The sequence below is a fragment of the Dermacentor variabilis genome, chromosome 9 (genome assembly GCF_050947875.1).
Source record: "Dermacentor variabilis isolate Ectoservices chromosome 9, ASM5094787v1, whole genome shotgun sequence".
Classification (NCBI taxonomy): Eukaryota; Metazoa; Arthropoda; class Arachnida; order Ixodida; family Ixodidae; genus Dermacentor; species Dermacentor variabilis.
This window is the reverse complement of record NC_134576.1, coordinates 75,580,387-75,596,435: the sequence shown is the minus strand read 5'-3', so window position 1 is coordinate 75,596,435 and position 16,049 is coordinate 75,580,387. Positions and strand designations below refer to the sequence as shown.

General features: G+C 47.1%; 1 protein-coding gene across 1 annotated transcript in view; it reads right to left on the bottom strand.

The window, feature by feature from the left end:
- Positions 1 to 5,927: 5,927 nt before the first annotated feature.
- The window catches only part of LOC142558070 (uncharacterized), a 31,819-nt gene continuing 21,697 nt past the window's right edge, over positions 5,928 to 16,049 (bottom strand). The window contains exons 4-5 of the mRNA XM_075670233.1: positions 15,378 to 15,483; positions 5,928 to 6,169 (exon numbers count right to left, since the gene is read on the bottom strand). Coding sequence (XP_075526348.1) covers positions 5,947 to 6,169; positions 15,378 to 15,483 — 329 coding nt within the window. The 3' untranslated portion in view covers positions 5,928 to 5,946. The remainder of the gene's footprint in view (positions 6,170 to 15,377; positions 15,484 to 16,049) is intronic.

Genomic DNA, 16,049 nt, shown 5'->3' with positions numbered 1-16,049 from the left:
ACCTCGGGCACGCAGGTCTGCTAGTACCATGGCTAGGTCAGCTGGTAAATTCCCCAGGTAAACGGTAATTGCGTCACGACCGCCAATTTCTCCCCTGGTTCTTGGCAGGACAAGCTCAGAGAAAAAAAACAAAGAAAAATAAACCCTGCTTTTATGGCAACGGCTTTGTTGATAGACGATGGGGAAACGCCAACCCGCTTGTCGTCTGCTATGCGCTCAACGAACACACGACTTTCGCTGCAGGGGCCAACGGAAACCAACACCGCTTGCATTATTCTTCTTTAATATTTTCCTCTTTCAGGTATTGTTTTCAACACCCTTTGGCTTCTAGTTTTATTTTCTTACTCACAACATATGTGCAACGCATCTGTATTAAAACTTATCTTTTTCTATTCAAGTTAAGCGGGCCTGCATGCCATGCCACGCGATTGTTTTGTTTCGGCAAAACAGAAATAGACAGTAAAATGTGGTTTACTCACTGCTTTTATTATCAACCTATCACACAGCAAGGCATTCAATACGCAATACAGTAATGTAGAGCGGAATATCTCATTAGTCAGTACAAATGGGCGCATTCTGTACTACAATCATACATAGCTAAGGTAGCTTCCTACAATTTCTCATAGACACAAAACTACTGCAGAGACCATGTTTACTTGCTGTGCAGAACACAACTCTATCAAAGCAATTTCGGTCGCAAAAGTGAGTTGTGAATGATAATAAGATTATCAAGAGCAGGAGATCCACATTTTTCGCATACCAGTAAAAAAATTTCTTTTTTTTGTTCCATACAACGGGCATACTTGCTATCCAGAATCGCGCAGCACGTTTCATCTTATCTAACTATTCCCGTTACGCCAGCATTACTTCCATAAAAAACACACTTATTACCGGAGCTTTGATTGCGCCTTAAATGTTTTAGACTGTGTCTTTTCCACAGGCTGTATCACCACAACCCACTATTAAAGGATGATCTTATTACTCGCCCTTCATACATTTCATCCCGTTTCGATCACATGTTTAAAGTTGGTATTCCATATTTTAGAACAAAGATGTGTCATGGTTCTTTTATTCCTAAAACCAGCGCCGACTGGAACGACCTTCCTCCCTCCATCGCTGCCATTTCTGACGTTGGCAATTTCAAGACTGCTGTATGTTCTGCCATTTTGTAATAGCTATTATTGTATAACTATGTACTTTTTTTTCACTTACCACTCCTTTCTGTAATGCCTTCGGGCCAGGAAAGTATCCGAAATAAATAAATAAATAAATAAATAAATAAATAAATAAATAGCCCACACAACATGCTATATCTAGTCAATTTTCTGCACAGCTCTCCTTGCGCTAATGTGCCGATAAATATCCGGCAAACTATATTGAAGATGTCTCTAATTTCTTTTTCATTTGTGAGTTTGTTCCGCAATAAAACGTGTAGGACCACTAGAGATTTACTCAGATCTCTAACAGCGCGATCAAGGTATCTATACGAAATTCCTCGCAAGCATGTTGCAGATGTTTCTTAAAATTTGGAATGATTCTGTTGTCTCTCAGTCCAGTGGGCACACCGCAAAAGTGCGCTACCGCACCGACGTGCTCCGGAAAAAAATTTATCCATGTCATTTCATTCCTCTTGCGATAATGGAGCGTCATCGGGCATTGTGAGAGTTCGTAGAACTATGGGCCCACATAATACATCAACTTCTCTAGTGCTTCCCTCGTTAATCATTCGGCAGCTCTAACTTCGCTGACTTACGATACCTTTGTGTTTCACCTCTAAGTCGGTTGATGACCCCTGCGGTGTCTGGGGAGCATATTTCCCGCTTTTGGCCTCGCTGCCGCACTGTAGAGCATGTAAAGACGGATGCATCATCAGGACATCCTGTCAGGCTAGTTGGCAAATTTTCGCCGACGTTGCGCGTTCTGTCAAGGAACACTACACACATGCACACAGGACAGGCGGAGCGCCCTGTCCTGCGTGCTTGAGAGTCATATACTCTAAAGAGAATTCCATTGGCAACACATGTGTCATATGACGTTGCTTCACGTTTACGGAAACACGACATGAAAAGGACGTTCATTATGAAATTTCTAAATATAACGGAACTGGTTTTGTTAAATTTATGGTTATTTTTATCTATGCATGTTAGTTCTGATTACATTTGGCTGCAGGATTTCAAGTAGAAATCTGCCCCCCAAATTTAATAAGCAAAGTTCTAAGTTTCAAGGAATGTTCCAAGGAACAGGCTGGCTTCAGGTAGGAATACTCTACGATGGATTATATCCATGTCAATTATCAGGTTATCGAGAAATCCGCAGAGTACAATAAACCTCTCCATATGGCTTTCATGGATTACGAAAAAGCATTTGTTTCAGTAGAGATACCAGCAGTGATAGAGGCATTGCGTAATCGAGGAGCACAGACCGCTTACGTAAATACCCTGGAAAATATCTACAGAGATTCCACAGCCGCCTTAATTCTACACAACTAGGACGATACCTATAAAGAAAGCGGTCAGACAAGGAGACACAATCTCTCCAATGCTGTTCACTGCGTGCTTAGAAGTATTCAAGCTATTAAACTGGGAAGGCTTAGGAGTAAAGATAGACGGCGAATACCTCAACAACCTTCGGTTTGCCGATGACATTGTTCTATTCAGAAACGCTGTGGACGAGTTACAACAAATGATTGAGGACCTTAACAGGGAGTGTGTAAGAGTGGGGTTGAAGATTAACTTTCAGAAGACAAACATAATGATAAATAACCCGACAGGGATCAAGAGTTCAATATCGCGAGTCAGCCTCTTGAAGTAGTACGTTTACCTAGGTCAACTAAACACAGGGAACCCTGACCATGAGAAGGAAATTTACAGAAGAATAAGAATGGGTTGGATCGCATACGGCAGACATCGCGAGCTCCTGACTGGGAACTTACCGTTATCATTGAAAAGGAAAGTATACAATCATTGCATTTTACCGGTGCTGACATATGGGGCAGAGACTTGGAGACTGACAAAGAAGCTTGAGAACAAGTTAAGGACCACACAAAGAGCGATGGAACGAATAATGCTAAGCATAACCTTGAGGGAGAGAAAGAGAAAGGTTTGGATCAGAGAGCAAACGGTTATAGCCTATATTTTAATTGACATTAGGAGAAAAAAAATGGCGCTCAGCAGGCCATTTAGTGCGCCGGTTAAATAACCGTTGGACCATTAAGGCTACCTAATGGGTACCAAGCGCAGTACAGGAAGGCAAAAAATTATAGGTGGCGCAGACGAAATTAGGGAATTTGCGGGTGCTAGTTGGAATTGGTTGGCGCAGGACAGGGGTAATTGGAGATCGCAGGTAGAGGCCTTCGTCCTGCACTGGACATAAAAATAGGCTGCTGATGATGATGATCATTATGCTCCAAGTTTCAGTGCTCCTATATATTCATGTAACATGTTAAGCATTGCTGGTTTCTCAATAGTTCGCTGAGAATACTAGGCATCAGCTTTAGAGTTAGTTTTCTTGATCGATTCAAGTTTTGATCCATCTTGTCAAGGATTAAATAATAAGTGTTTTATTTATTTTGGCTTGATTTCTCATCAACATACCGATAAGAGCAAAGCTGCCCATACTTTAAAGCTGCTGGGCAACTGAACAGTTATATTTTTTATCCGGAAGAATTTATGCTACAAAGCGGCAAGAGGCTTAAAGGCGGCAGCGAGGGGCAAGAACTGGCTTTTGCCGTGTCGTATGCTGTAGTGCCGACCGAGGCGCAACATTTTACGAAAGTGAATACGCTCATTCTCAGCGAAAAATGTTCGGCTTCTTAGTTTAGCCTATTATTGGGAACATCGCGCCCCACAGACGAGCAAGCGATAACGAGAAACTGACAAGTGCGCGGTTTCTTGGCGCATGCGGAGCAAATTTCGCTTCGTAACGTCACAGGGCACCCGGCGCCCTAGCAGACGACGAGGAAAAGACAGCGCTCTCCGTGCCCTTGGCCCTTGCGCCGTTCCCTGTCAAGTGGTTTCTGTACGAAAATAATTAACCAAAGAAGTACAGATTCGCAAACAATAGTAACTTCTTTTTCTTACCTTGATCGATCAGGGACCACTCTTCCACTACAGCAGTCGGCGTAGCCCCTTCCTTTCAAGTGGTCCGAGCAGAGGCCGTAGCCGTTGTACATCTGCTGCCATGTGAGCCCCGGTAGGACTCCCCATTTCGCGTCATTTCGCCATGTGTCACATCTAAAAAATTGTACAAAATACCCCGTGCTCATGATTAAAGAACACTTAAAAGCGGAACCAAAGTTGAGAGTAAGGAGAAGCGTCCAAAAAATTCTATATATATACCCTTCTAGGCGCAGGCTGAAAAGTGAAGGGATCCTACGGGAACACAAAGGTAACTCGAACTTCTTTTAAAAAGCAAACAGTGACTGCTACGTGATTGATGTTCTATTTTTTTTTACTTCTGCAGTATTCATGAACATTCAATGGGGGTAATGCAATAGGAAATAAATTGCTCACCAGAATGCTTTCCAGCGTAACCAGTTTGTGCAGCAAGCATTCAAACACCTTAGGCAGATATAAATGGCAAGTTTTGAACTCGTGGGAAAATGGATAGCAACCACTAACACATACCGAAGAGAAATTTCCGTGTGCTTGTCAGCTAGCATCGATCGGCCAAGTGTAGCCTCATTTTCTTACAACACCGCAGAGAAATGCGCCGTGCCAAACTAAAAACAATATTCACGTGAAAACAAGCACGGAAGATCTTTCGTTTCGTCCTGTAGGTGTTTTGATAAGCACAACGCTTGTTTCTTCATAACAACTGCAGAAGAAGTGTTCTTACCTCTCGTCCGCTGGGAACAGAAAAAAATGTTGCCCTTGCGTTGCTCCCCGAGCTAGCTATCACATTACACAGCCGCGCAGCAAGGCTTGTATCATTTCCTCAGTTTTTCCAACATTGCCGGAACATTCGCCCGTACATAAACAAAGTTTTAAACTTCAGAGCATACGAAAACACGTGCACGTGCACAGAAAGCGCCGGGAGCAGACGACGAGAATGGCAGCCGAAGCGATAAGAGCGAAAGCGCCTCCTGTTGGCGCAACAACTGAGGCGACCAAATAAAGACATAATACGCGGACAAAGGAAGCAGGCCAGAAGCACATTTTATTTATACACACATTCGCATCACTACGCATTATTGTTACGTAGTTTGAAGAGATAGAGCCACATATTCAAAGCTTATGGAATTTTTTTTTGGCTACCAGTGTCATGGCGACGCTTTATTGCCAATACCGAAACTAGCCCAACTGCCCACACACTGCTGCTACTGTCTTCTTCGGCGCTCTGCGTATGCGTCGTTCCTCCTCCGCTGACGCTCCTTCCGACGTTGAACCAGCAATGGGCGTGGATTCTTGTGACGATTGTCTGTTTCACCTGGTGTAACATTTTCTCTTTAAAAAAATGACGAAACTTACTTTCGGAATGTCCCTCGCTGAAGCCGAATCGTGCCGTATTGTACCATGCGTAAAATTTCGCAAAAGTGAAAGTATCTTGGACTGAAACGGCAAACGAGGGCGACGAAAATAAAGATGCGCAGTCAGTGGTGCGCGCACGACATGACTGATGTGTTGGTTTTGGGACGACCCGAACGCCATCTCCTGGTGTGCCGTTCCTACATGAGGCGTGTTCCGTAAGTGTCCACTTAGTAGACTGTCCATTTCGGATGCCGCTGATTGGCCGAAGCTGTACGAGCGAGAAGGAGATAGGTGTCCCAGGCCAGCCAATCAGCACTTCAGCAGCAACCGAAATGGACAGTCCATTACGTGGACAGTTACAGAATGATTCCTCCCCCTCCCCCCGTCTTTGAAGAAGAAGAGGCCTTTGAAAGAATAGGTCCAGCCGTGTATATGTTATTGTTGGAAAACATCTCAATTTGTGTGGTAATAGGCTTTATTATGACTTCGCTGTCACCCATCCGGTGAGCATGAGCCCTAGCGCGCCGAAGACCAAGGCGCGGGGAGCTGCGACAGCTGCACTTCCGCCGGCGATGGCGTCGCAGAGAAACATGTTAGACACGGCCGCGAAGTATTTCTTGAAGAGCGGTTTCTCCTGTTCGTACGAGTGCTTGCACTCCTTGACGCCCTCGTCGACGCAGCTGAGCGAACCCTGGGCGAACCTGCAGAAAAGCGAAGAAGGGTCACCTCGCAGGACAGGGCACAAAGTATCGCCGTAAGTGTTCATCCCAGAATATGTCCGCAAGTGAAAATCATTCCATCAAAAGTATACCGACACCAGCTTTGATGGGGATGTACGTGTTCATTGCATGTAATTTCAGAAGTTGAACTCTGAGCTTCTTATTTGCTCCGTAATTTATGCTGCTATATATGTGACAATGCTTCAATGTCATCATACATCACATTCATCATGCTCTTGTATGTACTACAAACAACTCATCCCAAATCTCACGGTCGTTCATGAGCTTTGTATGCACAACGACTCAAGTGCACATGCCACCCACCTCCCGTCCCTCTCCCATGTGTAGGGTAGCAAACCGGTTGAGCTAAACTGGTTAACCTCCCTGCCTTTCCTTCTCCACTTTTTAATTCCTTCCTTCGTTTGTATGCAGTTCACAGTCATCCTCAAATATCATGTTGCTCATATGACTACGGTGTCTACACATCACATGCCACCTCACACACCTCATACATAAACTCGTCAGGTCTCGGAAGGATTTGGGTGCGAGCTAGTTGGTACGGATCATTCATATTTAAAACAGCGCCAAAATACACGGACAAGGGAGGACACAGGACGAGCGCTGACACAGCGCTCCTCCTGTGTCCTCCTTTGTCCGTGTTTTTGGCGCTGTTTTAAACATGAATGATCGTCAGGTCTACACAGAGCATCGCACAAATCTCATACACGCTCTACGCGTTCTTATAGCACACCACATAAATCTCGTGCACTTCGTAAAAGTCTGCGTAGCACGTTATACGGGTCTCGCATATTTTCTACGAGAGCTCCTTCGATATGCATATCATATCGTCCATTTCTCGTCAAATCTGTGCGACATGCCTACATCTTGTTCCTTTCTCGTAGAATTCTCATACAAAATATCCAATAGGGAGGTTTTCAGGTTTCAAAAGCCTCTCACCGATTCTGGTCCGATATTTCTCGCCGAATCGAAAATTGCGTACTACGTGTATCCGAATGAGAAAAAAGCATTGATGGCGAAATAAATAAAAGAAATCAACGATGGAGTAGGTGGCCCTCCGATGTTTTCTACTGCCAATTAAATGCGTTGCAAGAATCACGTGGTTCTTCTAAATTCTCAATCATATTCATGTGAAATACTGTCACGAATTGCTTGGAGAGCACTTGTACGTCTGCCAACATAGCCACATACGATGTGCTTTAGGCAGAATTCTCCATCGGTACGGCGTTGTGACCTATTTCAGCGTGATGAGACGCATGGGTATTTATGAAATACCAGGGAGAGGCATGTTTACGTGGCAGCAGGTAGTCGACAAATTGTATATATACTTAACATATCCAACACGCACCTTCTTAAAATAGTTTTGCTGTTTGCTTTTCTAGATGCCAAATATTCCTTGTTAAACATTATGGTTCCTACATGGATCACCTGACCAGACAAGCAGTATGATAGATGACGAAATAAAGCAATCAGATCGGAAAAGTGGTGTGACATGTTTATCCCTTGCGAGACCACTCTTAGTTACGGGCTTAAAATGTCCCTGAAACGCTTTTCGTCATGCGCTCAGGCCCAGAGGGTGTCTGTCATGGATGCTTTCTCACAATAATTTCGTATCAGCGCGCTTCGACGCTACAGGTTACAAGGAGCCTCCAAGGCCAGCATTGTCTCCCACACAGGTCACACCTCACAACCTATAGCAACCCCAGTGAACACAGTTAGCGACGGTACCATGCACAGCTTCATGCATGAGCTCCGATCCTTACGTGCTGAGATACAAGACCTCAAGACAGAAAACGCTAAGCTCGAATCACAACTTGCAGACACACAACCCAAACACTTACCATCAAATGCAGACATCCTTCCTGTCCCTGCAATAGATTGCCCGCACACCACCCAACAACCAACCCCGCACAAGCGCAAAGCTCTCGAACCAATCTCAACAGCGGCACCACCAGCATACACTTCAGAAGGAAATGTCAACTGTGAGGCCCTCACTGAGCTGCAACAGCGGATAGAACGCAACCTGAACGAAGCAATAGACTGTAAGCTTGCCACGTTGCTCGACGCCTCCATTGCAAATGCTCTCGAACGCGCAATGGACAACCTCCTTACTGCGAAACTAGAAACGCTACTACTGCCCAGAATTGAGCAAGCCTTTGCGGCAAGAGAACAACAGCGACAGGAAAACATGGACGACACGCGCAAAGTGTTTCAAGACATGGTCGCGACTCTGGCTCAAAATCACAACACCCGTTTGACAGAATTGGAAAACACCCTACTCCGTCCCAGAGCAGGTCCCCTAAAGAAGCCGTACTCGCGTCCCGACAAAGATGGCTGCGAGTAATCCAGAACGTGCTACCTACTGCATTTGGCAGTGGAACTGCCGGGGCTTCCGGCGAAAACGAGCACACTTAGAGCAATATATTACCTCTCTCGCACCACATACTTCCCCCGATGTTATCGCATTACAAGAGACCGGAGTAGCGGCTAAGCTGTCGGGATACGCGGCATACACCGCAGTTTGCGATGACAACCGCAGGCCCCAAGTAACCACACTAGTTAAGCGAAACATTCCGGTTATACAGCATCACACAGGCATTGATACAGCAGCCCACATTTTCCTGGAGATCATCCCGTCTGCAAGGCGCAAGCAGCAGAGTCTCTTCATCCTCAATGTGTACAGCAGCCCCAAACAACAACATAGGTTTCTACGACTTTTCACCAAAGCAGATCAAGTAGCTAGGGGAGCCCCCCTGCTCATCGTAGGGGACCTAAACGCCCCTGCGGTGGCATGGGGATACCCAATGGACCGCCGAAAGGGAAGACAACTATGGCTTGACGGACAGAATCTAGGTCTTACTCTTGTCACGGATCCAACTTGTCCCACCCGTATGGGAAACAGCGTTAGCAGAGACACTACTCCGGACTTAACATTCGCAAAACGAATTCCACAAGCAGACTGGATCAACACACAAGACAACTTGGGCAGCGATCACTATTTAATCCAAACAAAAGTTCCAGCGGGCCCGCGAAAGCCTAAGGGCCGTCAACTCCGCATAACGAACTGGGACGCTTTCCGGCAGGCCAGAGCCCTGACCTCTTTCTCGGGTACCCTACCCCCTTTCGAAGATTGGGTCGCATCCTTGCTGCAAGACGCGAGCGAAGCCACTAAATTGGTGCCTGAGGAAGCTAATCTGCAGGAGGCAGATAGCAAGTTACTGCATATGTGGGAAGCCCTCGCCAGTCTGCAACGCAGATACAAACACAACAAGCTCAACCGAACGCTCAGGAAACGTATTAGTACTCTCACCCTTCACATCGAAGACTACGCACGACAACTTACTCGTCAAAATTGGCACAGCACATGCGACAGCATGGAGCGGCAACCAAACCTGCCCAAAACGTGGAATATCCTCCGTTACCTCCTCGATCCGGCCAACAGCAAGAACACACAACAGCACAACTTGCAAAAAATTATTCACACCCATCCGGGCACGGACGCACAAGTTCTTCAAGAGCTGATAGACCGATACATAGGACCTCAACCTACTACAGCCGCTCCAGCATACACAGGCACCGATAACGACCACCTGGACGCGCCCATACAAGCAGCAGAAGTGCGGGAAGCCATCCTCGCACTCCGCCCTAACTCGGCCCCGGGACCTGATGGCATTACTAATAAAATGCTTCGCAACCTAGATGAGGATTCTATAGTAGCCCTCACAGCTTATTTCAACGCATACTGGGAAACTGGAAACCTCCCCTCACAATGGAAAGAAGCCAAAATTATTATGATTCCCAAACCCGGGAAGCGCCTCCTACTCGAAAACCTCCGCCCTATCTCCCTCACTTCATGTGTCGGAAAGGTCCTCGAACACGTCATCCTCACACGCTTACACAGACATATGAACGACAACGACCTCTTCCCCAATACCATGATTGGCTTCCGCTCGAAACTTTCTCCTCAAGATATCATGATTCAGCTCAAGCACCAAATTATCGATGGCGACAAAAGCTCCAGGCTGGACACCAAAGCCATCTTGGGACTAGACCTAACTAAGGCATTCGATAACGTCACGCATGAGGCCATACTGAACCAACTAGCACAACTTCAGGTTGGTCATCGAGCATATAACTACGTGAAGAATTTTCTTACAGGTCGCACGGCCACCATTACCATCGGAGGGTTGCAGTCGCCAATTATTCACTTCGGCAGCAAAGGCACGCCGCAAGGATCGGTTCTATCCCCTTTTCTGTTCAACGTGGCCTTGCTCGGACTACCGCCTGCATTAGCTAGCATCCCCAACCTCAAGCATAGCCTCTACGCAGACGATATCACCCTGTGGGTCACCGGGGGCAGCGACGGGGACATCCAAAACACGCTGCAGCAAGCCATCAACGAGGTCGTTGCATACGTAGAACCGCGCGGCCTGGCGTGCTCCCCACAGAAATCGGAGCTCCTTCTGTACAAGCCTACTTGGGGAGGTCGACGCCCAGACCCTCACCCGCCCGAGATAGAACTCCACGTGCACCAGCAACGCATACCTACTGTACCTAGCATTCGTATCCTTGGCTTACGCATCCAACATAACGGAAGAAACACGGAGGTACTCAAGCAATTAGATAATCATGTACACCAAACCACTCGCCTCATTGCACGCATCGGAAATCGACATCACGGGATGAAAGAAAGCAACCTTATACGCCTGGTAACCGCCTACGCCCTGAGCAGGATCACCTATGTCGCCCCGTACCTTAGCCTCAATGCATCTGACAAGCTCAAACTCAACACCATGATCAAGAGGGCCTATAAACAAGCCCTACATCTTCCCATCACCACTTCTAACGAGAAACTGGACGCCCTCGGCATCCATAACACCATAGACGAGCTTATTGAAGCGCAGCGTATTAGCCAATACGAACGACTCGCCAATTCCACCACGGGCAGGCACATTCTAGGCACCCTAGGCATAACCTACACCACCCAATTCGGACCAAAAGTACCCATCCCTCCAAACATTCGTGCTCAACTAGTTATCCCACCCGTACCTCGCAATATGCACCCTGAACACAATCCGGAGCGACGTGCAGAACGAGCTAAACGACTACAAAAGCGCTACGACCAAGCCGCTGACGTAACCTACGTCGACGCAGCAGAATACCCCAACCAAAATGCCATGGCGGTCGTCGCAGTAGCGGGTTCGCAGTACCGCCTCGCCGCGGCCGCATCAATATTCACCACGCAACCCGAAGTAGGAGAAGAAACGGCCATCGCTTTGGCTTACGCGGCTACCAATGCACACTGCATCATAAGCGATTCAAAAACGGCCATTCGTAACTTCACAAGAGGACTGATAGCACCCCAAGCACAGAAGATTCTCTCTGGCACTCCTCCCTCAAGGCAACGCCGCGTGCAGATCATCTGGGCCCCTGGTCACTCGGGTCTGGCTGGAAACGAAGCCGCCCACGATGCCGCCCGAGCTCTCGCACACCGGGCGCATCATCCTTCTCCTGCGTCTTCCGATCCCGACCAGCCCTCTGTTCTGCATCGCGGTCACGCGCGGGACCGAATGGTCACGTTGAGAGAAATTCTCCTTCACTACCGCAGGGAGCGGTTACGCTACCCCCCAGCACACAAAACACTGAATAAGTCTCAATCTACCACTTGGCGACTCCTTCAGACACGCACCTTTCCGAACCCCGTGCTTTACAACCGCATGTACCCCGATGCATACTCTCCACTCTGCAAAGCGTGCGAGGCCCGCGCTGACCTCGATCATATTATGTGGCAATGCCCCAAAGCCTCACCCACCAACACCTCCCACACTAACACACGCATAACTACGGCCGAGCAGTGGGAGACATTGCTGCTCAGCTTGGACCCAGAGGAGCAGCTCTGGGCCGTCCGGATGGCCGAAGACGCCGCCAGAAAGCAAGGACTGGCCGCCGTCTGAAGAAGGGGGGATTGGGGGTTAGTCTCCCGACCCCCGCCACCCCTGAACCCCATCAAGGACATAACAAAGTTTTATCTCTCTCTACAGGTTACAAGTGCGCATGGCTAAACGTTAACCTCGTCTCAAGCCACGGCGTTGCCACTCAACTTTTACACCAGGCGGCCATGCTATGTCCCGCCTCCTTCTAGCAGTGACGTAAGGGTTGTCTACTTCCGGTTATAATTCGAACCGAGTGTGCTGTCGCATCTCTTTCCTGCGCAGTTATACTCGTTAAATTTGGGCTCACTGGGCGAAACTTGAAGACGAACAGCGCGTGCCAGATGGAGACGTGGCGGCACTAAGCACATTTTGTTCGCTGGCTCTTAAATCGAAGCCCCTTTCCTTGCCTTTTCCTTCGACTGTCCCACTGCTGCTACTGCCGCGCACACCGCGTCGGGGGGTGGTTCAGAGCGTGTACATAGATGACAGGCACGAGTAAGAGAGGAAAGGCGAAGGGAGAAACTCGTCTTCACCCCAACGCGTCGAATGTATACAATGCCTTCTGGAGATCCCTTGCAGTCGCCACATTAGCCTCAAGACAGCTGTAATTATCCGTGACTCCCTCGGAATCATTGCAAACACTGCAGCGCTTCCATTTCTACTAACGTGCGAGGCCAGAGAGGACGCAGCTAGAACTTTAGAGAAGGAGAGACGACATAGGATAAGCTTGCTGCTACGTTCGTGGTATTTCTAAAAATACACGCCATGCAAATATGTCAAGTGGGCAACTTATTCTGGGCGCGCTGAAGTAGATCCGCATTAATTAACGTGCATCGCAGTGTCTAGGAGACGCTACGGCTGTGGTTAAAATGAACACTTCTGTGCCCGGCGCTTTAGATTTACGGCTATGGCATTGCAAGAGGTCGTGGATTTTATCCCAATCGCTGCAGCCACATTTCCACGAGGGCGAAATAGAAAACGCACGTGCACTTAGATTTTGGGACATGTTTAAGGTCACCACGGTGTCAAAATTAATCCGCTGTGCGCCACTACGGCGTGCCTCATAATCCGAGTGTGGTTTTGGCACGTACCGCCCCATACTCCAGTTCAAGTTTATTACTTCTGCCACAATAAGATGTGCCATGTGAGGCAATGACAACGCTCAATCCTCTCAGAAGCTATAAAATATGGCGCAGAACAACACCTCAAGCAAACACCTCACCCTGTGTGTTCTGTGTACTACGCAGACGAACGGCAGTGGTGCACGCAAAGTAACGTTTAACATAAACTCATCACTCTCGTGTTAGCCTAACCATTGAAGAAATTAAGCTTTAGCCGTCAACATCACCGCTAATTATCGTCAATCAAAGCATCCAGCACGGAAAGCTTCGCTTACATCGATTCTGACAGTGCGTGGGATCTGCACAGTTTTTTTTCTTTTTTTACTTCTTTTAATGCTACATGAAGCAAGAAAAGGCGGATGCAGCCGCGGGCGTTCACCACATTATTATACGAGCGTATATGCTATTTACAAGCTAACACGTAGCTGTTCATGGTATTACTTTGGTTTGATAATCGCCTTATGACCTGGAAGCATCTAATAATACTTACGTTTACGATTGGACCCAAATTGCGCTTTGACGATTTATTTGTCGCGGTCAACAGAAAAAGAAAGCGCTGACGCAAACTTGCGAATGTGGTGAAATGGGCTATCTTTTATTATATTTTCGCTACTCTAAAATAATTAACACAATATGATGAAAAATTACGGCTAGAAAAGAGCAAAACATATTAAATCGACATCGAACGCGCACTTTCTGCGTGAAAAGCGGAGACGGCACCACTACACCAAAGCTCTTTTCTTTCTTTTTTCCAACATAGCTTCATGCCTAAGTAGGTGTTTGTGATAACAAATCCTATCATTATATTTGTTTTAAAGCACAGAGCATTCACATCACACTTTCACAGTCAACCACCTTGTACACATCAGGTACTTTCAAAACCATTTCCACAAGGTATTGCATATGCCAAACGCTTAGGACCGACTATACATGCAGCCCGAGAAAAAAAAAAAAGAAGAAAAAGTCTATCTGTTGAAAACCACGTTCAGGCGGCAAGCAATGAATGCCATGTGTACTCAGGGGTAGTTCTATCTGTAAAATTATCTGTAATATATCCCTAAAGATAATGTAATATTGCAATAAACGATAACGTATTCGATAGGTTTAGCAGTGTTGCAAAGAAAGCGCCTTCGACGCGAGCGCTGTCACCTGTCACGCTGCGCCTTAAGGCGCCGAGTCGTGCTCCCTAAGGGGTGGCAGAACATAGCGCCTCTTCCTCTGCACAATCTCTCTCAGTCTCTCTGACGCAATGCCTGTGGCCGAAGACCCGGACACAGTCGTCTGAAACGCTGCGTCTGCAATCGGAGACGCTGCGAGGGGTTCCGAACTGGTCCTTCAGGAGGTGGCGCTCGCATTATTAGTTCGCTGCCACATACGGGTAAGGCACAGTGGTAAAGGGAGCGCCACCCATAACACTCAGTGCAACATCGCGCCACAAATAACGACCGCCAGAACAAAGCATGCTAAACGCATTACTGGATAACAACCGGGATTGGTTCTTACTATAAATTCTGTCGCTCTTGCTACATCTTCGGAAGCCCGCTGCAAGGCGCTTTCTACTGGCTAAACGGAGAGGCGCACATTCACTGGCTCACGCATGGTCTGATCGCACCATGCTGGTTTCTTTATTAATTTGTTTCACTATCACCTGCGGCTAACGCAGCTCGTCATGGCGTTCAAGAAGAGTAGCTAAAAGGCGTATGCTGCAAATGAAAATAATTATTAGTGGAGATCAGTATACGAGTTATGAGCAATTTTAAAGAAATATTCTGAGAAATGTTCCTCGCAGGACCATGAAGTGTGTGAAGTCTGTGTACAGCGGAACGCAGGCAGCGCTATGTAGGCACGTCTGACTCCATTAGTGCGTCGATTTGATGACCGGGCTGCCTACGCTGCATGGGGCATGCGCCGTTGATGATCTTACCATCCTTCCTACTTGCCAATATGCTGTCTTTAATACGAGAATTTTCAAAAGAAAGCTTCCTTTGTCTGTTAGCCTTGACATTTCGTGATACTGTCAGGTGATGCATTCTTTATACTGACACGTACTTTATTGAGACACTCAAATGTAACGCTAACTTTTAGCTAACACCGTTACAAGAAAAGTACTGCACTTACTTGCACCAGTATTCCCGAGGGTTCGTTCCAGGCTCCGGCTGTTTCGCGTTGCCCACGCACTTGTGCATGCGGTCGTTGTTCAAGCAGACCGAGATCCTCACCAGAGCTGGAATATTTTGTAAAAGAACAGAAAAATGTTTCATTACATTGATGTCATACGTTATAAGCGTCGACTTCTTCTGAATCACAGGGTACGTTACTGTCCACTGATTGCTATCGCAATCGATCCTTCGCCCGTCGGGTGAAACTGCGGCTTTTTTTTTTTTTATACACTGCGGTTTAAAAGACCATGCAAGTAAGGTTATACGGATAAGCAAAGAACACGTTATTGGTGAGCGTATAGAATCTTTACAATTGCCGGTGTTGGCTTTTCGCCGGTCTACCATTGTTACAATGTTATCGCTTCACACATGAGTTCATGTATCGCAATTCTCTAGAATATTGTCGTCGGATGTAATGCGAGGGATCATTGCCCAATCTATTCACATGTGCGACGCGAGTAGTGTTGGAAGGTGTGCGAGCACTATTCCGGAAGGTGTGCGAGCACCAGCGATTGCGCTGGAATAAACCACGATTCGCGTATAAATAGCCGACACGCCTGACGACCCGCAGATCAGATTGCGACAGTTGTCGTCGCTATCGTCGGGCTTTACGTGTCACTTGTTTTCCTGG